This window comes from Chionomys nivalis, chromosome 1 (assembly GCF_950005125.1).
Source record: "Chionomys nivalis chromosome 1, mChiNiv1.1, whole genome shotgun sequence".
Classification (NCBI taxonomy): domain Eukaryota; kingdom Metazoa; phylum Chordata; class Mammalia; order Rodentia; family Cricetidae; genus Chionomys; species Chionomys nivalis.
Window position 1 is genome coordinate 110,131,575 of NC_080086.1, and position 25,226 is coordinate 110,156,800.

Sequence of the window (25,226 nt, forward strand, 5' to 3'; positions counted from 1 at the left end):
CTTCAGGATTCCACCCCCAGGGTTTGTTCCAATATTGAATGGCTGGCTTCATGTTATCAAGAATAGCCTGCCTTTCTTTCCTATCTAAAATGCACCAGGGGTTTCTCATTCTGGCTAGCCTCTCCATAAATGGTAACTCATGCCATTCCATAGATTTTCCTTCATAATTTACCCATCTTCTACCAAATCTCCTATCATGGGCTCTTTCTGTTCTAGGGTATCTGTAAATTCCCCCAGAGAGCGAGCTGGAGTTTTAATCATAACATTAATGGCCTGAATCAAGGGAGGGAGCTGACGCATCAGTTCCTCCGTATTCAAGGAGCCGTTGGAAATGTTTCCTGGTTCCTTGAACAGATTAAGTTTTTGTCAAGAGAAAAATAGAACAGAAGCAGAGTCAATGCAAGAAACCATCGCCAGGAACAAAGTGAACGAGATCGTTGAGGCTAATCAGGTAGCTCAACTCGAGCAGACTGCCAGGGAACCGCCAGGGGCCAAGCTCCAGGAAGCACAAGCCCCTCATTTTGAGATGGCCACCACCTGAGAGGCATTTTGTCACACAGGCGAGACAGCCATGGATGTGGCACACTATGACCCTTTCAGAGGTCTTTTTCATTTGAATCTGTCTTATAGTGTATCTGTAATCATTTTCTAACAAGGATAGGTTTTTATTTTTTTTTTAAATGATAAGTAGGCATGGCTAGGACTAACACTGTAGCTTTGCCTATTGACACTGCCCCATTCAACATGGAGGAGGTGTGTTCACTGCCTCTGTGAGCCATCCTTACTGCCCCAGCTCCAGGGATGCAATGAATCTATGTCACCATTAAGCAAGTTGTAGCATTCTGCTCACAAACCCCATTTAAGTGCTGTTTAGCAGGACCTCCCAAAGTAGGCTGAACAGCCTATAGTCAGTAACCCAGCAAGTAGCACCCCTCCACAAGTCTCTGCCTCTAGGTTCCTACCCTATTTAGCTACTGTCAAGATTACCTTTAATTATGAACAGTGATGTGGAAACATAAACAAAATAAACCATTTTCCCTGCAAGTTGCTTTTTGTCATGATGTTTCATTACAGCAATAGTAATTTCAAGTAAGATTGCTTATAAGTAATTTTGTGTGCATGTGCGGATGTATGGTATGGCCAAAGGTTACTATCTGGTGTCTTTTACTCTTTATTTATTTAATGAGATATTGTCTCTAAATCCAGAGTTAGCTAACACTGCCAGTCTAGTTAGCTGGCTTACCCTGGGTATCCCATCTCCACCTCTAAAACAATAAGATTATAAGCAGGCCACAATGCCTGCTGTGGTAGTTTGAATATAATTGGCCCCCATAATCTCATAGGGGTTGGCACTATTAGAAGGTGTGGTTTTGTTTGAGTAAGTATGGCCTTATTGGAGGAAGAGTGTCATTGTGGGGGTGGGCTTTGAGGTTTGTTTCCTATGCTCAGGATACTGTGGAGTATGCCAGTCAACTTCCTATTACTTGCAAGATGTAGGATTATCAGCTACCTGTTCAGTACTATGTAGGCTGGCAAGCTGTAAAGCTCCTCATCATGATGATAATGTCTAAAACTGTAAGCAAGCCACCCCAATTAAATGTTTTCTTTATAAGAGGTTTTGCCAGTTTAAAAGGACAAATGCACCAAACAAATTTCAGTATAACTTCTTAACATGTTCTAAATAAAAAGTGTTTTAAGATATACAAGTGCAAGTTATTAAGGTACGTGCCTGCAAGTTATAAAGGTGTGAGGACAAACGCAAGTTATCAATTGTTTCTCTCATGCTGCCTTTCATAGTCTTTCATTGTGCAAAAGCATCTTTCACAGTCATTCTGACATAAATATGCTTGCTGTTTAGACAATTCATATATCTAAAACTTAGGTTTTCACAAACTCAAAAAATTCTTGTGAGTTCCAGCAAGCTGAATTGAAGGATTCACCTTAAACAGGTCAGATACACCCCTCTCAATTCCCTGGTCTTGAAAATTTTTTCTTCCTCAACTTAGTTTTGTCCCCTGCTCTGCCAACACCATGCCAGGTCTAAGAGACACCGGATAGTTCCATACCACAAACCCTGGACAGGAGTAAAGTGACCAGCTACCCCAGGATGTGACCAGCACCCAGCTTTCTCAGCATCCCCAAGACTACACCCACAGATAAGCAGGAAGCAGTCTTGAGAATCTGCCATCCCAATTCCCTCAGTCTGCTATGCCTAACTTCCTGCCTTTTTATTATAAGAAAAAGATGGGAATGTTATAATCTGCTGGTCTGGTCTGTCATCTGGGTATCCTGTCCCTTTAAGAGACAAGCTCCACCCACTCCACCCCCCCCCCCAAGTCTCCTCTCCAGCCTCTCTTTCTTTCAGTCTCTCTTCTGAAGAGGTAAATACTGTGTCTCATCTCTCTCTTTCTCTCTCTCTTCTCCCCCTTCTTCCCTTCACCCTCCATAACCCACCAAATAAACTCTATACCCCAACTTTTTCTCTCTAATGGCCTGTCTGTCTCCCACCCACCAAGGGGACCCACCACAGCCCCTTGCGGCACCAGCCTCGGGCCCCCACGTCTTTAACTGATAACACTCCTCAGCCCACACCACCTCTGGAGCACAAAACCAACATGCCAGACTGTGAAGTCTTCCCCAAATCTTTGTTGCCATGGCCAAAGCCAGGGAGATCTCTGGGTGGAGCAAAACTACCTGGCAAAGGCTAGGCTTGCTTCCACACGCACACGCAGGGGCCTAGTAGGACACAGGGGCTCCACGGATTAGCCAAGCAGCACCAAGCGGGCAAGAGAATGCCTGAGAAGCTAACTAAGGCGCACAGACTGCAGAGTTGAGGTGAGAAGCAGGGGAAGCCACAGCTGTCAGCAGCAGTCCTGTCCACTTCATCTCCCCGGGTCTGGGGACCTGAGGATTTGGGGATGAAGTGGGCAGGACAGTTTCTCCACACTCACCATTTTCTGGTATCCGTGAGGTCCTTTGTCTTTTTCCTGCCGCAATAGCAGTATACACAAAGTCAACGCCCCTCTGTTAGCTAAGCACCTAACGGCCACACCAGAAAAGAACACTCCGCAAATTAAGCCGGGAGCCTCCTCCTCCACCCCTTGGCAATTCTGTTTGACCTGTGATCCAAGTCCTCAATGTCCTGGGAGATCGGGCTGCCGAAAGTAAATCAACAGGTGTCAACCACACAACCTCTTAGAAGGCATGGCTTCCTCCTGGGTGCAGATCCCGCCCACGGAAGGATTTCAGTAAGATTTAAACAGAACTTGATACTGTTTTTTCAAGAGTTTCCTCTGCTTGTTTCCCTCGAACTTCACCCAGAAAACTTCACATCTGGTGTCCCAGGGAGCCGACCTCATGCTCTCAAAGGAGTGTGGCAGGTCAGGTGAGGCCTTCCGGAATAGCCGACATAAGCCGAGAACTTTGACTTCATGGACAAGGGTTTCTCTCTCACATCATGTCTCGCATTATTAGCACAGTTAATAAAAATACCGCCAGGAGGACGTTAACATTATTAAATATCCAGAGAAACTGGAGATTTAAGACCACAGATGATTGAAAAGAGAACGGAGGTGGGGGCGGTGGGCAGTTTTGAATCAGCTTTGCCAAGCAGCCTGTGTCACACAAAAGTCACAGGGAAAACCTGAGGCAGGCAGTCTGGGACTGTCGTCACACACATTCCTCACCAAACAAAGCAATATTTAACCCCATCCTACTGCTTCCTTTTATTAGGACTTCGAAGTTTGGTTTATGATCAAATACATTCTGGAATTAGAGGCGGTGTGCTAGTTCAGCTTAAACTGCTTTGAGGTGCATATACAGTAAGGTAAACCAGGTCTCCAGAATGAACAATTACGGGGAGAAAGAAAAAAATCCTATAATAACCATATTTGCCTATGATTGTGCATGCATATAATTAAAACCTAATTCTTTATGGGAAAGGACATGCTTACTAGTCATTTACAAACTCAAACCTGTCAATCAGAACAAAACCCCCACACATACCCTCGTGATATACACACACAGAAAGGCAAACTTACCAGATTTGGCAGCATGCTAACTTATTCTTAGCTCTCAGGAGATGGAAGCAGGAGGATCAGAATGAAGTTCAAGGCCAGCCTTAGTGATACAGTAATTTGCAGTCCAGCCTAGGCTACTTGAGTGAGACGGGACCCCCTACACACGAGAAGATAAAATAGACTCACAAACTCTGGAGGCAGACTGACAGCTGAAATGGAGCTTCACAGATTGCCAATCTCTGATGCTGAGGCAGGAGAACCTAAGGAATTAACTGGGGGAGCTCACCTATTGATGGTCATTGTTGGAGTACAAGGTGACTTGCCATTCATCAATTAATTAAAAGGAAGATGATTCAGTCTATAGGACTTCCTCTTAAACTCTGAGTATGGGGTTTGGACATGACAGGTAGGGTAACCATAGCCATGCCAGCCAGCCGTAAGACCAAGATAAATTATATTTTCTTCTTCTTCTTCTTCTTCTTCTTCTTCTTCTTCTTCTTCTTCTTCTTCTTCTTCTTCTTCTTCTTCTTCTTCTTCTTCTTCTCCTTCTCCTTCTCCTTCTCCTTCTCCTTCTCCTTCTTCTTCTCCTTCTACTCCTCCTCCGCCTCCTCCTCCTTCTTTCTCCTCCTCTTCTTCCTCCTCTTCCTCCCCCCTCCCTCTCTCTCTTTCTTTCTCCCCAGGGTTTCTCTGTAGCCTTGGCTGTCCTGGAACTCACCTGTAGACCAGGTTGGCCTTGAACTCACTGAGATCCACCTGTCTCTGCCCCCTGAGTGCTGGGATTAAAGGCATGTGCCATCACTGCCTGGCTAGATTCTTGATCTTAACCACAGTATATTTTTATTTATTGTACTGTCAAGGGAATTGTGCTCCTGAGAATAAGCTATACAAGGATGGCTCTCCTGAAACAAGCATGTCTGTGGCTTCACCGTTCTGGGGTCATTGGTTGACATAATCACATTACTTCCCGAAGACCACATGGCACACACACACACTCACATTTTTTTTCTTTTCTTTTTTTTTTTTTTTTGGTTTTTCGAGACAGGGTTTCTCTGTAGCTTTGGTTCCTGTCCTGGAACTAGCTCTTGTAGACTAGGCTGGCCTCGAACTCCCAGAGATCTGCCTGCCTCTGCCTCCCGAGTGCTGGGATTAAAGGCGTGTGCCACCACCGCCCGGCCACACTCACATTTTTATATTTTTATTTATTATTAATTCTTTTGCAAGATTTACCCCTTGTATTTTAAGTACTGATCTTTTGCCTGCATTTATTTATGTGTGCCATGTGCATGCTGAGCGCCCGTGGAGCTCAGAAGAGGGCACTGGTCTCCTGGAACTGGAACTACAGATCATTGTGAACCACCAAGTAGGTGTTGGAAATCAAACTAACGTCCTCTGGCAGAGAAACAAGTGCTCTTCACTGCTGAGCCATCTCTCCAGCTGAGCCATCTCTCCAGCTCCTTATATATATTTTCTGTTTCTTTTTTTAAATTTAAGTGTATGGGTGCTTTGCCTGTTTGTATGTCTGTTTACCATGTACAAACTTGATGCCTGAAGAAGCTAGAAGAGGTATTGGAAACCCAGGTCCTTTGCAAGGGTAACTGGAATGATTCTGTGCGAAAGGAACCTTGATGGTGGGTGGGTCCACACTGAAAGAAATAAAACGGGTCAGAGTGACCCCTAATTGCTTTCTGCCTGAACCACGCTGTTTATGCTAGGCTGTTTTGGAAAACACTTTATAGTGATAAGGGCCAGAAGCCGATAAGGACTGGGATAGACAAGAGCTGACCAACTAAAAATGTGTCCATAGTATGTTTCATCTACATACCCAAGGGCAGATAAGAACGGGCCAACTGAGAACATACTCGTGTCCATACTTCACTTGCATAATGACATCATGCTTATTGGATTCCTTGCCCTTTTGTAATCATTTGCTATCCTCAATTAGGTCCGGGTTTGCAAATTAGGTGAGAACTGGTGGTCTCTTTGGAGGGCAAGAAGTCTGGGGACAACACACACCACAGTGAGTGAGAGCCCATGGTGGATGAGCGACAGACAAGCTATTCAGAGAGCTCAAGTGGGGAGTTTTATTGAGATAAAGGGAATGGTGGAAGGGAAGGAAGAGAGAAAGAGGGAGACAGAGATGCAGAGAAAAGAAAGAGGAAGAGAGAATTAGTCAGAGTCTTGCCTCTTAAAGGGACAGGGTAGAGCCGTCCATGCCTGACACAGGGATGACTGCACTCTGTCAGGTCCCCACGGGGCCGGGGCAGAGTCTCCTGGATCCTAATATACCTCCCTTCTTTATTTAAAAAAAAAATGGGGTAAGGAGTTAAGCATGGCAGCTTAAGAAATGAGGGCATTAAGTTCTCGAGACTATTTCCTGCTAATCTGGGGGCATCAGCTTCTTTGGGGACCTGAGAGAGCTGGGATGCTGGCCACATCCTGGGGTATCTGGCTGCTTCACTGTTGTCTAGGATATGTGGAACCATTTGGCACCTGTTGTACCTAACAAGATGTTGACAGAGCAGAGGACAAGGTTAAGTTTAGAGAAATTTTTTTCTTTAGGTCCTGGTAATTTGAGAAGTAGGCGGGGCGGGGATATCGAGACCAGGGAAAGGTGATGAGGTTTAGGCTGCTTAGGGTCTGGTAAATGAGGGCCAATCTGGCCTGTTTGAGGTGAATCCAAGTCGACTTCCTGGAACTTACAAGAATTCTTTGAGTTTGCAAAAAGATATAAGCTTTAGACACATTAGAAACGGCAGTATGAAGCTGGGCAGTGGTGGCACACACCTTTAATCCCAGCACTGGGTAGGCAGAGGCTATCAAACTCTGTGAGTTTGAGGCCAGCCTGGTCTACAAGAGCTAATTCCAGGACAAGCTTCAAAGTTACAGAGAAAACCTGTCTAATTTTGTTTGAAAACATTAACCCTCTTTCTTCTATCCAGAAAACGTTGACATATTTTTAGCACAATGAAAGCACCTTTTAAGTCTATAGTTAGGAAACAACCAAGGAAGGGGAATTTGAAATCTTGAGCCTGTGGCTATGATGATAGTGGTAGGTACTCTGCCTGGGCAAGATTAATGGTTTATCAGAATTTTATTAATGTTAAGATTATTGGTCCATAGGACCTTTATCATTTGCATTTGTACACCTTAAAACACCTTATTAGACCCTGAAACATTCTTAGATCCTCACATCTTAAGCTTTGTGTATTAAAACACTTTTTATTTAAACAAAGGAATGGTAAGAAGTTATACTGATATCTGCTTTGTGAGTTTGTCCCTTTCCTAATCTGGTAACAAGCAGAGTTCTCGAGAAGGCTAAAACTACCTGAGTGAATGACACAAGGATCTGGATCTCTTTGTCGGTGCTCCCAGACTCAAGCTTGTACCTGCAACATTATCACTCCCCTGGTCCACGGCAATGCCCACTTTGGTCAGAAGTCTCAGCGCTGGCCATGTGTGCCAGGGCAGGACAAAGATCTGAACACATTTTACCTTCATGCCTTTACCAGTGCTTGTCAATACTCTTCAGAATCTACCCACTTTCCCTTTCTTTCCCCCCACTTGGAGTGGCAGCCTTTTTGGCTTCATGGGATGAGGAAAAGAATGAGGCAGTCCCTGAGGAGGGGTAGAAGGAGTTTACCTGCTTTTTCTTGTTGGCACTGGCCACAGGGGCATGTGGAGCAAGGATAAGAAAACACCTATGAGCCTGGCAGTGGTGGTACACCCCTTTAATCCCAGCACTAAGGAGGCAAGGTCAGCCTGGTCTACAAGAGCTAGTTCCAGGACAGGCTCCAAAAGCTACACAGAAACCATCTCTCACCCCCCCCCCCAAAAAGGAAAAGAAAACAATTATGAGGGGCCGGAAAAATGGATTAGTGGTTAAAAATACATACTGTTCTTCCAGAGGATCTAAGTTCAGTTTCTAGCACCCACTTCAGAGAACTCGCAGCATCTTGTAACTCCAGCCTGCAAGGATCCAAGGCACTCTTCTGGCCTCTACAGGCACACAGGTACACAGACACACAGACATACCACACATATACACCCACACACACCACACATACACACACACACCACACATACACCAGAGAGATCCACATAAGAATTCTTAAAAATATAATAGGTTTATGAACAATGGACCACACCCTGCCTAGTTGGGCTCAAAAGAGGGCTGCATTTAGGGAGGAGCCATGACCACCAGTTTAGGAAAACCTTACTGTTGGAGAAAGTTTCAGAAAAGATCACTTCTGGATGATACTCTCCTCAAAAGGCTCCACGTGTAGTCTCCTCCCTCTCTCCATTTACTACCTTCTCCCTCCCCCCAACACAGCAGAAGCCCAGAACTCAATAAGCACTTTTAAACCAAGTGTGCCGAAATAAAGACAGACATAAGACTTCTGGGGTTAGGGTCCCTCACCTCTATGTTCCCAGAGAACATGAGTGAGAAGAGTTGAGGGAATTTGGAAACATTAGATCAAGCAGATCGACCCTGATTAGCGAGGTTGTGTCTGGTCTGGGAGTAAAGGCCTGATGTACTTCCTAGGCCTGGCCTCTTAACTCCTCCAGGGCAACGTTGTGGTACCCAACAGGAAGATACAGAAAAGCAGCAGCAACGGCTTTCCATGGAAAACAGCTTCACCGAGTCAGCCGTAAATGGAGCCTCCTTCTCTACAGGGCTATGTAACACTTGTACCTCTTCTGGGGGATCCTTGGGAGGTCAGCACCTGTAAGACCACCCAGCCCAGTCATCCAGACTGACAGAGCCATCTTCTTCTGAACTAGACTCCATGGCAGCCTCGTGAAACCACTCCTTCAGCAGGAAATTGGGTGATGCATGGGACGTTAGAACAGCAAGAATCAATTCAGAAAGCTGCCCCTGGCGATTGCCTGGGTAGCCTGCAGACCCTCACAGTCCTGATAAAAGACCAGGGCATCAGCAAGAGTCTTTCTGCTTTCTGATGCTGAGCCTACTTTGGCCACAGCCCCTTTAAGGTTCTCCCTTCCCCCCTCAGGCCCAGCATACACAGCAGATCTAAGCCCCTGGGGCCACACAGCTCTGGGAGCTTTACTTTTACCACTTTCGTCTCTCAAATGCTCCCTGGTGATCCTCTAGAATCTGTGCCAACTCCAGAATGGCTTTTTCTTCGCTTTGTGAGTTGAATGGTTCAGATTTCTCAGCCAAGAACAAAGAAAGTTTTGGACATGCTTAAGTCACAAAAAAGAAGTGTGGCCTCTGGGCTGGAAAGCTGACTCGGTGATGGAGAGTGCTGGAAGTTTTCCAGCAACCCTTGGGGGTCTCACAACCCTCTATACTGGGATCTGATGCCCTCTCCTGGAATAAAGGCATACATGCAGACAGAACACTCACACATAAAATAAATAATCTTAAAAAAAAAAAAAAAAAACAGAAGTATGGTCTCTTAAAAACAAACAAACCTGGGCCCAATAGAAATGGCTGGGTTGTTACAGTGCTTGTGGCCATCAGAGGACCTACATTCAGCTTCCTGCATCAGCATCCGGTGGTTTATAAGGCCTATGAGGTCACTGCTTTCAGGACAGGCATGCAGCTACACACACACACACGAAACACAAAATAAATCTCTAAAAAAGAAATATTTATAAATTCAGGGGAGGAAGATTCAAAGAATCAGACAGAGTCTCTTTCCCTCCCAGAGGCACTGTCCCACACGAATCAAACCAGCTCATGAAACCTGCCTCCTTGGAAGCTCCTGTGTTGAGTAGGGGGTGCTGATCTGTCCCCTGGTCTCTCTGTCATCACTGGTAATGAGATCCTCAATGTAGGCATCCAGCTCGTCATCTGTGCTGATGTTTAGGTCCTCTTGTGCTTTCTGCAGGAGTGCCAGAACATTGCTCCGAAGTTTCTGGAGTTTCTCCTCTGTCTCCCGAAGTTTCTCCTGGGAGATGCGCAGGCTCTCCTCGGATGCCTTGGCTCTTGAGTCGGCGGAGCTTTGGTAGGAATTACAGAGATTCTGGAGCCCGGCTTCGTATTGCTTGAAGCACTCTTTCAGAGGAAGAGACAGCAATTCTTCTGAATTCATAGCACCCAGCTCCTTCTTGGATATGGAAAAGCTCAGAGGCATGAAATAATGTAAGCAGTTCCAGAGAATCTGGACCAGGAGGTCACTGGTCTCGTGGTTGGCCTTTAGAGCAGTAGTGTCGGGTTCAGTGCGGAAGCAGTCAGAGGTGGAGGTCCCCTCTAATGCCACAGCCTGTTGGTCCACCGTGTTGCCTTCCTCCTTCACACCCTCTTGCTGCCAATCAGTGCTCTGATACTCCGGAGACAGCTTCGTCAGCCACACATTTTCACTGCCTTTTTCAACCCAGCAGTTTCCTGGTGTAGTATCCTCGGGCGCATCCTCAAACTTGACCTTCCACCAGACCACATTGTCTCCCACCTCCACGGCTGTGACGTGGCCCTTGTAGCACTCCCCTTTCACCCGCACCTCCACGTACAGACCTTTATCCTGCTGAGCCGTCTTGAGGTCAGCTGGACCCTCCTCCTCAGAACTGTCCGAGAGGTGGTTTGCAGGCATCTTTTCCTCCTTCACAGTCAACCTGCTTCGTTTGCGTGACTCCATCCTTCTCTCCTCAGCCTCTTCCTCATCAGAGGTCTCAAGACTTCGTTTACAATCCCACCATGCTGGTGAGGGATTTACGGGTGGATCTGGGTTCTCCAGCACTGGAGTCTTCACGGCTTCAGGGGTTTCCGCCTTGCAAAGGTGGTTGGAATTAGGGACTACAGACATTGACAGGTAGGACTGGACCAGAGGAGTGGGCTGGGGTACAATTTTTACCAGGGGCACCACTGATTTTGGGGGTGTCTCAGATGGGTAGATCAGGATGGTCTTCCTTTGGGCTGTCGAAGCAGGAGAGTTGGGGTTGGTGCAGAAGACAGAAGCCTTTTGGAGCTGTCTGGATGGTCTAGGAGCATACATGGACTGGGTTATTCTTTGGGTATTCTTGCTCACTCCCCACAAAGGTGGTTGAAGGCTCTGAGCAGCACATTTGGTGAGAGGTCTGGAGGTCACTTCCAAGGGTAATTTTTTCAGGTCACCTTGGCAACAGATGGGCTTGGTTTTCTCAAGGGCCTCAAGCTTCCTCTGCTGTTGACAAATATTCTCTGTCAGCTGCTTCTGCCTTTCTTCTTGGGTCTTTCGAGCCTTTTTTAATATTCCAATAGGAATCTTCGGCTTCGGTTCAAAAGCCTCACACTGGTCCTGCTCAGAATCAGGGTTCATGGTGCAAACCCAGTTGTCTGGATAACCTTCTTCTACGGCACTTAACTGGAAGGGAAGGGTCCTCCATTTCAGACACAGATCACACTGTATGGTGGTAGGGACCTGCATTGACCTCCTGCGTTTGAAATGCAGCTCATCCGATGGGGGCCGGGCCCAGTTGGCAGAGAGGTAGCCAAACTCATCCCAGAACTTAGTGATTCCACCCTGGGCAATGGCTATGTCCTTCCAGTATTGTGCCAGATGCTCCCCCATGGCTCGCAGCAGGTGGCGGTACTCCTTGGCATCAGCAAAGTCTTGCTTGTTGTGTGTCGGCTCCAGGACCAAGTAGGGCACATCGATGACCCCAACAACCCCACCACATGTCATGCCCTTTTCCAGCTGCGGGCCCACTTTCTCATACATCTTGATCAGGCGGCTACAGTTGTAGATAAACATGCCATCGTGGTCACGGTGTTCAATGTTGACCCCAAAAACAAAATTCAGTTCCTTAGGTTCTTTGAGTGCTCGCTGCTTGGCATCCTTGATCCTTTTCTTGACATCAGCTTCTCTTCGAAGGGTGATGGCTGTATTCTGGGCCTGCCGCAACATCACCCTGGAGTCCCGGGAGATGTCCTTACCTATGTGTACTTCTAACGCACGAGCTTTGCTCTCTGCTTCCCGAGCCTTCTCTTCAGCAAGTCGTGCTACCTGGTCTGCTTTCTTCACCTCTTGCTCTGCCCGAGTCTTGAAACGGCTTGATGTGAATGTGTATTTCCTGGGCTTGTACAGGCAGCAGGAGAGCTTTTTGGTTCGCACCTTGTGCCCATGAATGAAAATCCTCATCCGAGGATCAATGTAAAGAACAGCAGCGTAGGCACCGAAGGAGTGTCGCTCTGGCTTCACGCCTTCTTGGAACAAATCTGCCATCTGGATGTCTTTTGGATTTGAGGTTATGTCTAGTTCTGGCTCTCCGTTGTCCATGAGCTTGAGATTAAAAATGATCACCAGGGTCCCACTATCCCCAGATATCTTCATGAACTGCGTCATCACTTCTCCCTCGTTGTGGAAAGGAGAATACTTGTAGATGAGTTCTGTCTCGATGGCAAACTTCTCCAGATTGTCTGTGACAGGTTCTCGTGTCTGCGTATTCCAGGTGGGCAATGGAACTATCACTTCATCAATGCCTTCTTCCTCATGAAAGGTTCGAGACAGGAAGAGGCAGCTCATGGTGTCTTCCTTCTTGGTAAAGAGGATAAAATCCTTCCCAATGCGCATTGAGCCCGATTTTAGCCCATTCCCATACCGCCCAATCTGTGTGGACTCTGGGGTTCGTTTCCCTGATTTCCCAAATTGGATCACACTGATGGCATCATTTGGATCCATTCCCACTCCGTTGTCCAGAAAACACAGCATGAAACCACCTTGCAGGTCCTCTCGTCTTTCAGCATAGATATCTATTCGGGTGGCATCGGCATCTCTCGCGTTATCAACCAGCTCAGCAAGGGCTCCGAACAAAAATTCATGAGTGGTTGAATTTGTGTGTAGGTATTCAAAGGTTAGTTGAGCTCGGTTAAGACTGCTATAATTGGTGAATGCCATGAATCTGATGAAGTCTCCACTAACCGAGAGATATATGTATTGAAGCAGATTTTCTTGGGTTCTACACAGTAAAGGGTAGTTCTTGCTTCTTAATGACAAATTAAACAAGCAATCTAGTAACTAAAATACAGAGATATTTGAATCTGAGTTGGAATCCTTTTTTCTTTCTTTCTGTCTTTTCAATGACTACGATGTAATTTTTTTTTTGTTTGTGTATGTGCATGTGTGTGGGGGAGCTAAACCTGCATTTCTAAAGAACTTTGAGTGTTGTTTCCTTAGTTCATTTCAGACAGCCTGGGTCCAAAGTGGATGGTCTGTCCAAAACAGCCATAGAGTTGACTGTTATTGTTTTATCTTGACATTATTTGAGCCATGCCCTGTTCTCAGTTTTTTGATGAGAAGACTTACCAATGCAGAAATCTACAAGAAATTTAGCTTTCATCTACATCGTCACCACCAGAGACCGAAGTATCCTTAAAAAGATGCTGTCCTGGAGGGACCCTGGCCAGAACAGATAGCTGTACTTCCGGTGACCCCCTGGGCAACTGATAAAGGTATTTGGGGCTCCTTACCTATCTTTCAAATTCGAACCCAGACTAAACTCAGCTTGATGTTATGCCACAATCACCACTGATGTGTGAGATGACCTCACAGTGGTCCACAGAACCACTCAAATCTCCAGTGGCGGGCAGTGGCGATAAGCCACTTCCCTGCCAGGCCTGGGTCTTGTGGCCACTTTCTCTCTCCTCTCCGGGAGGAGTCTCCTTTTCCAAGGCCCAGCCCCAGGGTGTAAGACAGTTATCCACTAACTAGTTCGCGCGAGCTGCTAGCAGCTCCCAGAAGCCTTTGTCTGCCTCTCCCTTAGAACTGAAACTCAACCGTCCTCTGCAGGCTTGGAACCACCCGCTACCTCTGCCTCTGCCTAGGAGGAGCGCCACCTGTAGGTTGGACTATATCACTACAGTGCTAAAGTGCAGAAACGGACTGGGTGCTGGACCAAAAGATGTTAACAAAAAAGTAACAAAAGTAACAGCAAAGATTCAGAGTTTGCTGCTTCTCTGCCAACGCTAACGCCATCTTGGTTTCTGCTTTGTGTCGTTTAGAGCGCACTGCCCTGGGCCTTCTTTTACTAAACGTTTTTGTTTTTATGTTGTCTGTGTGACTGTATGCCACTTGTGTGTGGATGCCTGCAGAAGCTCGCGGGTCCTCTGGGGATAGAGTTGGAAGCAGTCTGTAAGCTCCCAGGCCTGGGTGCTGGGAATAGACGTCGGTTTTCCAGGAAAAGCAGTAAGTTCTCTTAACTGCTGAGTCATCCTTTAGCCTCAAAGTCTGGCCCTTCTTAAATTCTTTGAGCAAGATGCCGAGAAGCTGGATAGACTAGCACAGACACCATTAGTAATGGTGATCCAAGAAACCTGTATTTTGTTGTTTGAGAATGAGACCAGTGTCTGTCTCCATGTTTTTGCAACTAGTTAGCCAATTTTTAATTAATATGTGACCCTTGCTATGGTGGGTGTCCCAGAAATTATCGTTTGCTGGTTTGGTGCCTGGGTATTGTGGCATTTGTGGGTTTTGGCCTCCAGAAATCTAAACTAGAAACAGTGGTACAAAGTCGCCAGGAGTGACAGCAGACACCTTTAATCCCAGCACTCGGGGAGGCAGAGGAAGGTGGATCTCTGTGAGTTCAAGGTCAGCCTGGTCTACATAGCTCCATAGTGAGGGCCAAATAATCTAGAGTTACACAATGAGATCCTGTCAAAAAACAAAACAAAACAAAACAAAACCATTGACCATTACATTCTAAGAACTGCATATGGCACACAACATAGAGTTTTTGTTTGAGGAAGGATGGGAAGGAGCAAAGGATACACAGAAAATTAAACTTGGGGAATTATAAAGAGAAACTAGAGGTAGCAGCAGCATAGCAGTGACGAGGCAGAAGGAGAATGATTAAATCATTTTTTAATGTCATAAGGAGGGAGTGAAGAGATGTTTCAGTAGTTAAGAGCACTCACTGCTCTTTTTTAAAATTGTTTTTATAGAGCTATTTTTCTCTGCTCCCCTCACTGCTTCTCCCCTCCCCTTCAACCCCCTCCCATGGTACAGATGCTCCTAATTTACTCAGGAGAGCTTGTCTTTTTCTACTTAAGATTAGATCCATGTATGTTTCTCTTAGGGTCCTCTTTATTGTCTAGGTTCTCTGGGATTATGAATTGTAGGCTGGATTTTATTTGCATTATGTCTAAAAGCCATTTATGGGTGAGTACATATTATATTTGTCTTTCTGGGTTTGGGTTACCTCACTCAATATGATGTTTTCTAGATCCACCCATTTGCCTGCATATTTAAAGTTGTCATTTTTCCTGCTGTGTAGTACTCCATTTTGTACCACATCTTCTGTATCCATTCTTCAGTCAAGGGGCATTTAGGTTGTTTCCACGTTCTGACTATGACAAACAATGCTACTATAAGCATAGTTTAACACAGGTCCTTGTGGTATAATTGAACATCCTTTGGATATATACCCAAAAGTGGTATTACTGGGTCCTGAGGAAGGTTGTTTCCTAATTTTCTGAGAAATCACCACAGTGACATCCAATGGCGCTGTACCAACTTGCATTCCCACCAGCAGTGCAGAAGTGTTCCTTTTACCCCACATTCTCTCCAACATAAGTTGTCATCAGTGTTTTTGATCTGGGCCATTCTTACAGGTGTAAGATGGAATCTCAGAGTTGTTTTGATTTGAATTTCTCTGATGACTAAGGATGCTGAACATTTCTTTAATCGTCTTTCAGCCATTTTAGATTCCTCTATTGAGAGCTCTCTGTTTAGGTCTGTACCCTATTTCTTTATTGGATTATTTGTTCTTTTGATGACCAATTTCTTGAGTTCTTTGTATATTTTGGAGATCAACCCTCTGTCTGATATGAGGTTGGTGAAGATGTTTTCCATTTCTGTAGGCTGCCATTTTGTCTTGTTGACATGTCCTTTGCTTTACAGAAGCTTCTCAGTTTCAGGAGGTTCCATTTATAATTGTTTCTCTCAATGTCTGTGCTACTGGGGCTATATTTAGGGAGTGATCTCCTTTTCCAATGTGTTCAAGTATACTTCTCACTTTCTCTTCTATGAGGTTCAGTGTGGTTGGTTTTATGTTGAGGTCTTTAATCCATTTGGACTTGAGTTTTGTGCATGGCAATAGATAGGGATCTATTTTCATTATTCTACATGTTGATATCCAGTTATGCCAGCACCATTTATTGAATATGCTTTCTTTTTTCTGATATATATGTGTGTGTGTGTGTGTGTGTGTGTGTGTGTATGTTTAACATCCTTAGTCATCAGAGAAATGCAAATCAAAACAACTCTGAGATTCCATCTTACACCTATAAGAATGGCCGAGATCTAAAACAGTGATGACAGCTTATGCTAGAGAGAATGTGGGGAAAAGGGAACACTTCTGCATTGCTGGTGGGAATGCAAGCTGGTATAGCCTCATTAGATATCAGTATGGCAATTTCTCAGAAAATTAGGAAACGAGCTACCTCAAGACCTAGCAATACCACTTTTGGGTATATATCCAAAGGATGCTCAATCATACCACAAAGACATGTGCTCAACATAACAGCATTGTTTGTTATAGCAGAACCTGTAAATAACCTAAATGCCCCTTGACTGAAGAATGGATACAGAGGATGTGGTACATTTACTCAATGGATGTAGGAGGAAGGTGCATTTGTTTTTCTCGGCTGCCCAGAACTGAAATAATCACACAGAAAACATATTTATTAAAGCACTGCTTGGTCCATTAGCTCTAGCTTCTTACTGGCTAACTCTTATATTAATTTAACCCATTTTTATTAATCTGTGTATTGCCACGTGACAGTGGCTCACCGGCAAAGATTCTAACCAGCGTTTGTCTCAGGCAGTGGATCCATGGTGTCGCCTCAGTTCCATCTTCCCCACCTACCTATGTTCTGTCCTATCAACGGGCCAAGGTACTTTCTTTATTCATTAATGCTAATTAAAGCACACAGAGGGAATTCCCACATCAAATGGAGTACTACATAATGGAAAAAAAATGAATGACATCTTGAAATTTAGTTACTGGCCTCAGGGGCAGGTTCTGGTTGTCACTCATGTATTTTGCATGTTCTATCTTTGTTTCTAATGGAAAAATTGTCATTTCTTTCCTTTGTGGCTTAATGCTTATTAATTTTGCATGCTAGATAATAATAGGTGGCTTCTATCTGTAAGTATGTCACTCATTTTTGTGAGTTTTTATCCTCCTTTACTGCTCTGTGATCTGGTATACAGTTGTGACTTTGTTGTTTGTTTGTTTACAGTAGTGAGGTGGTTGTTGGATTTTGAAGCACCTGTCCTAAGTACTTTGTTTGTTTGTTTTACTTTTTTTTTTCCTGTGAGGAGACACCATGACCACATCTCTTGCAAACGAGAACATTTAATTGGGGCTTGACTTACAGTTCAGAGGTTTTGTTGTCATGGTAGTAAGCATGGTAGCATGCTAGCAGACATGGTACTGGAGAAAGAGCTGAGAGTTCTACATCTTGATCCACAGGAAGCAGGAAGTGACTGTCATACTTGACATGGCTTAAGCCTACCCCCACCCCCAGTGACTCACTTCCTCTAACAAAGTCACACATACTTTCATGCCTCACCTCCTAATAGTGTCACTCCCTATGAGCCTATAGGGTCCATCTTTCAAACCAGCACAGCACCATACCTGGTGAGCACTGTGTACATTGTGGCTATGCCAATTCATGTTTTCTAGTTCCTTGGCTTATCAATCAAAAATATCTCAAACTTCCAACAACCCTTCCTCCCATTTTCTCAGAATTATATATCTGCTCTTCTGTGCTTATTTTTGTTTCTATAATGATAACTTGCTAATTTATAAAGCAGTTAACTTCCTCTTTACAGTTCTGAGAACAGAAACCCCAAGGTCAAGGTTCTTGGTTTGGGGTTTGGTGGGCCACCTATCTCTGACTCTATGACAGCACTGGTTCTAGAGGAGGCAAAAATGGAGCCTCACAAAATGCAGGGCTTAAAGAGCAAGACAGCAAAATGAACATAAGTCTCTCTCTTTATGATGTATTTTTAAAATCCATGTGTATGGGTGGGTGGATATACAGTTGTGCATGTATGCAGGTATTTTTAAAAGAAAAAGGAGGGTATCTGCTTTCAGATCTCCTGGAATTGGAGTTACAGATGGTTATGAGGTACCTGAAATACATGCTGGGAACCAAACTCATGTCCCTTGCAAGAGCTGCAAGCACCCTTAACTGTGGATCCATCTCTCGAGTTCTCAGTCTGTTTATGAGGTTCCAAATCCTATCCCTAAGTGTGAAAACTCAATTTTTAAAATGATTTTACTTATGTGTTTGTTTTGTGTATGTAGGGGTGGGGCATGCAGCTGATTCTCATGTAGCCTAGGTTAGTTTTGAACTTGCTACATAGTTAAGGCTAGCCTTCAACTCCCACCTCCCTAAGTGCTGGGACTTTAGGTGTAAATCACCATGCCTGATTCCAGACCTTCTTTGGTTAAGAAATTTTAATTAGGATCTGGAGAAAGGGCCCTGCAAGTAAGAATACATAGTAGCCTTGCAGAGGACCTGCCTTCCCTGTCCAGCACTCTTGTTGGATGTCTCCTAAATTTCTGTAACTCTACATCCTGATCGGATGCTTTCTTCCTGCTTCTAAAGGCACCAGCATTTACAAGCACATTCCTATACTCAGTCACATATAAATAATAAAATGAAAACATCGTTGTCACCATCATCAACATCATTTGGTATGTGATAGGATGTGTGCCTCAGCGTGCACATGGAGATCAAAGAACAACCGTTGTGAAGACAGTTCTCTCTCTCTATGGCTCCATGGATTCTGGGGGTGAAACTCCGGTTAACGAATTTTCACGGCAAGCACCTTTACCTGCTGAAGCATGTCACCATCACCAATAGATCTTTCAAAAACATTAATAGTATACCCATGCCTTCCCGCGAAGGCAATGAGGCCAAAGAGCCATCAATTTACCTCAGATTCCCAGGGCTGTGCTCCACTACCGTCACGGAGCTTGGCATCGTGAAGCAGGATGCACTGTGTAAGGGGGCCACTGGGAACCCCAGAACTGGAGTATCCTCCCAGACTTCATCTCCAGCTCTCTGCAGGCTGGCGCTTGAAGAACCAGGGCAACATCTGTTTTATCGAATGCCTTGGTGCTGTTTCTCAGCACCTCTGATGTGCTGGCCGAGTTGGGAACACATGCCCCGACTTTTCCCCGAATTCAACAACTCAGCTTCTAACAGAACTCTCAGTTCCAAGGCAATTCCCAACGTGATGCCCCGGAACTACTGCTCTGGTTGCTGGTCTTGGAGGGCTCAGCCTGTATGCTAGTTTCCGAACAGCGGCTCCAGTAAGGACTCAGAAGAGCCCCTCTCCTGGCGCCTTCGGCTCGGCCTGTTGGAGAATCTTCCCTCCTAGGTAGTGTTACTGCTTATATAATTTTGGGGAAAGACCCCATGAATCTCAATTTCAGAAGCTGCTAGACGCTAGAATAGTGGTTCTCAATCTGTGGGTCGCGAGCCCTTTGGACATCAAATGATCTTTCTCAGGGGTCATTTAAGACCATTGGAAATATCAGATGTTATGATTATGACTCATAACAGTAGCATAAGTACAGTTATGAAGCAGGAATAACAATAATTTTATGGTTCGGGTTACCATAACATGAGAAACTGTTTTAAAAGGTCACAGCATTAGAACTTTTAAGATTAATTTCTTTCCTGGACCATGTCTGTTTCCTTTACTTCCTGCGTCTAATGATCCTCGCTCCAGAAGGGAATATTTTGATTCAAATCAAGTTGCTACACAACATCAGGGGTTGTCTTAAAGATTCGTGGAATAAGGAATTCCCTGAGCAGACTTCTGACCTCCCAGTAAAGATAGGGAAATCAGAGTCCACTCTGGAGAGTCAGGGGCTAGTTCTGTTTAAATTATGCTAATTCCCAGTCTCAGACAGGTATGCACCAGGTGAAAAAGTAGGTCGAATAGCTCGCTAAGATGCTATGCTCTGATCTCTGGTTTGTGCACAGACTCTAGCTAGCTGAAGGAGGCTTTTTGTTGTCTTTCACGATTCAGAGGGCGGCTCCTGCATCCTTAGCGAATGAGAGGCGCTGGAGCTGTGCAGATCATCCAATCCTGCGTCTATAGAAGGAGGAGCCCCGCCTGAAGCGGAGGCGCAGGGCTTTTTTAGTCACCATAAATCCTGACCCAGTGTATGTAGCTCAGAGACTCCAGGCACAAACCCTCTGCCACGCTGTGAAACCTGCTCGGGTCCTTGTTACTTTGAGGAGGACCCGGTACAACCCGGGAGCTGGAAATGGTAGGTGTTGGGGAGTGCCAGAGGCTGGAAGGACAGTATAGTCAGGACACTAGCATCCTTACGCCCCGCCTCCCCGAGTCTGCAGAGCCCTTGGTGCTGATCCTGGGCGGGGCTGGGCTCTACAAGGGGTCCTTGTCCCGTTCTTCTCTTGGTGGCCCGGAGGGTGCAGGGAGACTACCGACTTCTAAGTGAGATCTGAAGGGAAGGAGCCAGGCTCCGGCACACTCTGCCTTGAATGCCCCGAGCAGAAGTTGTTTGACATGTAAGGCAGGGACTCGTGCCCACAGCCCCGTGTTCTTCGTATGGATTTTCCTAGCTGTTTCAATCTTTTTTTTTTTTTCCTGGAACTGAAGACTGTGGTCTTATTGCTGACAGCCCTGAGGCAGTACAGACTATAGCACTGCCAAATGAATAAATAGGGTGCACGTTGATATAGGGAGGTTGCTCAAAAGAATAAAAACAGTCATATACCACTCCTGGGCACATATCTATATTCTATAACCGAGTTACTTTCAGATTCCTGTTTTATTCACAATAGCAAGGAAATAATTCAGCTTAAGTATCAACAAATTAAATGGGGTAAAAATGAGGCATACATTCCATTATGTAATGTGGTCTTATTTAGCCATGAATGAAAATACGTAACACAAACGGATGGATCTGAAAATCATTACATTGAGGCATCCCAGACTCCAGAAAATACCAAGCATTTTTTCCCCCTCATTCGGACTGAAACTTCAAGTTTTTATAAATGTGTTTGTATGTTGGAGTGAGCATGGATACAGGTTACGAAATGAGAAAGAAGACCATGGCGGGTTGGCGTGAGGAAAGCAGGCAAAGTAGTTCATAGAATACATGAGACAGCAAAGCTCAAAAGAGGGATGCTGGGGATGATGGTTCAGGAGAGGAAAGTGAAGGAGGGGGTCAACCAAGACAAAATGTGTATGGAAATGCCATTATAATACCCATCACTCTGTGTGCTAATTTAAGGGGGGAAAAAGCATGCATGAAGTCCAGGAGAGGCTTAGTCACATTGACTTTTGTTGCAGATCCACTAGAGGTAACCCATTAACTCATGCATGAAATGAACACAGTAGTTCATTAGCGACGGTTAAGTTGAAATCCCCCTGAAGTCTCACCTTCCCCCTCCTTTTGAAGAAGAATTATTCCTACCCTAAGGATTCATTTAGTCATTGTACTGGCTAACCTTATGCTAACTTGACAAACAAACTAGACTTATCTGAAGGGAGGGAACTTACACTGAGAAAATGCCTCCATAAGATCTAGCTGTATGGCATTTCTTAATTAGTGATTGGTGCAGTAAGGCTCAGCCCATCGTGGGAGGTGCCATCCCTGGGCTGCTGGTCCTGGGTTCTATAAGAAAGCAGGCTGAGCAAGCCTTGTGAAACAATTTAGCAAGCAGCACCCCTCCATGATCTCTGCATCAGCTCCTGTCTCCAGGTTCCTGTCCTGATTGAGTTCCTGTCCTGACTTCCCTCAGTGATGAACAGCAATGTGGAAGTATAAACTAAATAATCTCTCTCCTCCCTAGCTTGCTTTTTGGTCATGTGTTTTGTTCAAGCAATAGAAACCCAAAGACAGTGTGTGTGTGTGTGTGTGTGTGTGTGTGTGTGTGTAGGCATGTGAATGCCATGACATGTGTGGAGGTCAGTATACAACTCGAAGAAGTTGGTTTTTTCTGTCTTGTGAGTCTGAGGGATTGAACCTATGTCCTCAGGTTTGGTAGTAGGTTCTTTATGTCCAGTGAGCCATCTCACCTGCTCAGGTCCCATCTCCCTTTTGTTTGTTTGTTTATTTTTTAGAGACAAGGTTTCGTTCTCTGTGTAACAGCTCTGGTTGTTCTGGAAGTCACTCTGTAGACCAGGCTGGCCTCAAACTCACAGAGATCCTCCTGCCTCTGACTCCTGAGTGCTGGGATTAGGTGTGTGTCACCACTGCTGGTTCTCGGTCCCACCTCTTAAAATTTCCTAGTGGGTATTAAATTTCCAGCTTAGTGTCATAGGGAACAAGATAGTTTCAAACCACAGCAAAAGACCTGTAAGTTAAATGCCCAGATTTCCATATATCTTCTCACACTCCCCAACAATGCCTTCCTAATTTAAAGCAACATTATCCACCATTTGAGCAAAAATGTTTGATTCATATTCCTTACTACAGTTGTCATTTTTCTGCAGGCCAGTAAATACATCTCTTTTAAAAAAATATTTATTTATTTATTTATTTATTTATTTATTTATTTATTTATTATGTATATAAGATTCTGTTTGTGTGTATGTCTACAGGCCAGAAGAGGGCACCAGATCTCATTACAGATGGTTGTGAGCCACCATGTGGTTGCCAGGAATTGAACTCAGGACCTTTGGAAGAGCAGGCAGTGCTCTTAACCACTGAGCCATCTCTCCAGCCCATAAATACATCTCTTAAAAATTGCTTTTTCTCCTCAGATGGGAAGAAAGCAGATACTGACACATTCATGGAAAACAACTTAGTGCCTCTTTCAGTTTCTGTAACTACAGACATATTGATTTGTATGTGTATAATTGTTTTGACTGCATGTATATCTGTGTCTTGTGAATATGTGGTGCTGACGGAGGCTGGAGAGGGCATCAGAACCCCTACAACTGAAGCTACAGATGCTTGTCATCCACTTTGCCATCCTCTAAAAGAACAGCCGGTATTCTTAACTGCTGAGCCATCTCTCCAGCCCTAATACAGACATCTTATCAGAATGTCTTTGGCTTGAGGTTCTGTCTTGAGTATCTTATGGGCTGATATATGCTCAGTATAACTTCCCATTCTTTTTCTAGCCCTGGGTTTTAAAATTGTCAACCAGTGGTGACCCAAGATGCCTATAGTGTTCACTTTTTTTGGAGCGAGTATTAGTGAATATTAGGGTAGACATACAGGGCCTTTCAGGGGTTCAGCAGATGCACTGGGACTGGAAAAAATCTTTTACATCCTTGTGACCTTACAGTTCACTTCTTCTTACAGGATTTTCTGGTGTGTGGGCACTTGTGGGTGGTCTACTAGTCAGATACTAGCATTGAGAAGACAGGTAGAAATGACTCTGCCTTCTGAGTTCTCTCAGTCTAGTTAAGGAGAAAAACAGTCTTGGAGGACAAGAAACTTGAACTCATTAAAGGGAATGCCAGACCCAGACCACCCAGTCTTTATTGGGCACACAGGACATGAACAGGAGCAACCTTTAAACATTGCAACAGGATGTTGTCATCTCTCCAGTTCCTGTTTAGAACTGTGCAATCATAGCAGAAAACAAAAATCTCCATGTTTTAGGTAAGTTTTCTGTTTTCTGTTCTATTCAGAGCCCTCCTTGGTTGCATATGTGGCCTGGGAGATACAAGTTGGATGCCTGACGGTGTTGGACATATGGTGAACAGGATGGATGGGGCGTCAGCATCCTAGGCAATACTGTGACTTCTCGTAAAACCCTAGTCTGACTGGGCTTGATGGCTCATGCTTGTGATCTCAGGGTTGGGGAGGTGGAGGTGGGACAATCAAAAGGTCAACATTAGTCTGAGATTCATGGCATTCTGTTCTCAGCAAATAAACAAAACATCAAAACTTGAATCAGATGTATCTCGCTTCTAACCCAAAATTGTCCCAGGCTTCCTTGGTTTCCTCAGAATGGCCCATTGAGCGCTTTTCTTTATGCTCCCCCACCTTCCTTTCTTCATTGGATTTATTTACTTTTTTGTTTATTTGAGACTAAATCTTGCTCTCTGGCCATCCTGGCATGGAATTCACTCTGTAGCTCAGGTTGGCTTTGAACTGGTAACAACTTCTGCCTCCATTGACAGAGAGCTGAAATTAAAGGTGTGCAACACCTTGCCTGGAGTCTTCAAATTCTCTTTTCTTTTCCTTCTTTTTTTCCCTCCCTCCCTCCCTCCCTCCCTCCCTCCCTCCCTCCCCCTCCCTGCCTGCCTTTCTGTCTGTCTGTCTTTTTTTTCTTTTGGTTTTTCAAGATGGGGCTTCTCTGTATAGCTCTGGCTGTAATGGAACTTGCTCTGTGGACCAGGCTGGCCTCAACTCACAGAGATCCACCTGCCTCTGCCTCCTGAGTGCTGGGATTAAAGGCGTGCTCCATTACCTCCTGGTTAGCTTCTCCAGTTTTCATAACAATGTCAAACAAAAGATCCAAAGAGGTAGTGGCACTTAGTTTTTAGGGGAACATTTAAATAGCTAAGTTTATATTACATTAATTAATTTATTATTTTTATTGTTGTTGTGTACCTCACCCTTTTTGTATTTTAAATATAACATTTTATTGACTTTTTGAGAAGTTCTTATATGCATATAGTGTATATGGATCATCACTCTCAACTCCTCCCAGATCTGTTCTCATGCCTCCCAACTTTCCACCTTTGAATCTGTCCTATTTGTTTTAGGTAACTGTTTGATTCTGATTTATGCTGCCTTTGTACTAATAGATGTGGGACAAACCAATGGAGAGCAGCTGACCTACTGGGAGGTACATTCCTTTTTTTTTTCCTTTTTTTCCTTTTTCCCCCCAAGCCCTGCGCTCCGCTCCGGAGGCTTCCCCGGTGGGAGGTACATTCTTAAAGAAAACCAACCCTCAGACCGTTGCTCCAAATTGAGAATTAGAGACAGATTCTCAATTTGGAGCAACGGTCTGAGCTCTTAAGGTCCAAATGAGGAGCAGAAGGAGGGAGAACAAGAGCAAAAAATCAGGACCACGAGGGATGCACCCACCCACTGTGACAGTGGAACTGATTTATTAGGAGCCCACCAAGGCCAGCTGGTCTGGGACTGAATAAGCATGGGTTGATTCCGGACTCTCTGAGCATGGCGGTCAATGAAGACTGATGAGAAGCCAAGGACAATGGCACTAGGTTTCAATCCTAATACATGAACTGGCTTTGTGGGAGCTTAGCCTGTTTAGAAGCTCACCTTCCTGGACATAGATAGAAG

General features: G+C 44.9%; 1 protein-coding gene across 1 annotated transcript; it reads right to left on the reverse strand.

Annotated features, from left to right (window-relative positions):
- Nucleotides 1-9,721: 9,721 nt before the first annotated feature.
- LOC130880962 (ATPase MORC2B-like) lies at nucleotides 9,722-12,856 on the reverse strand. Its single transcript, XM_057780179.1, has one exon. The coding sequence runs from the start codon at nucleotides 12,854-12,856 to the stop codon at nucleotides 9,722-9,724; it is 3,135 nt and encodes a 1,044-aa protein (XP_057636162.1).
- Nucleotides 12,857-25,226: the final 12,370 nt, after the last annotated feature.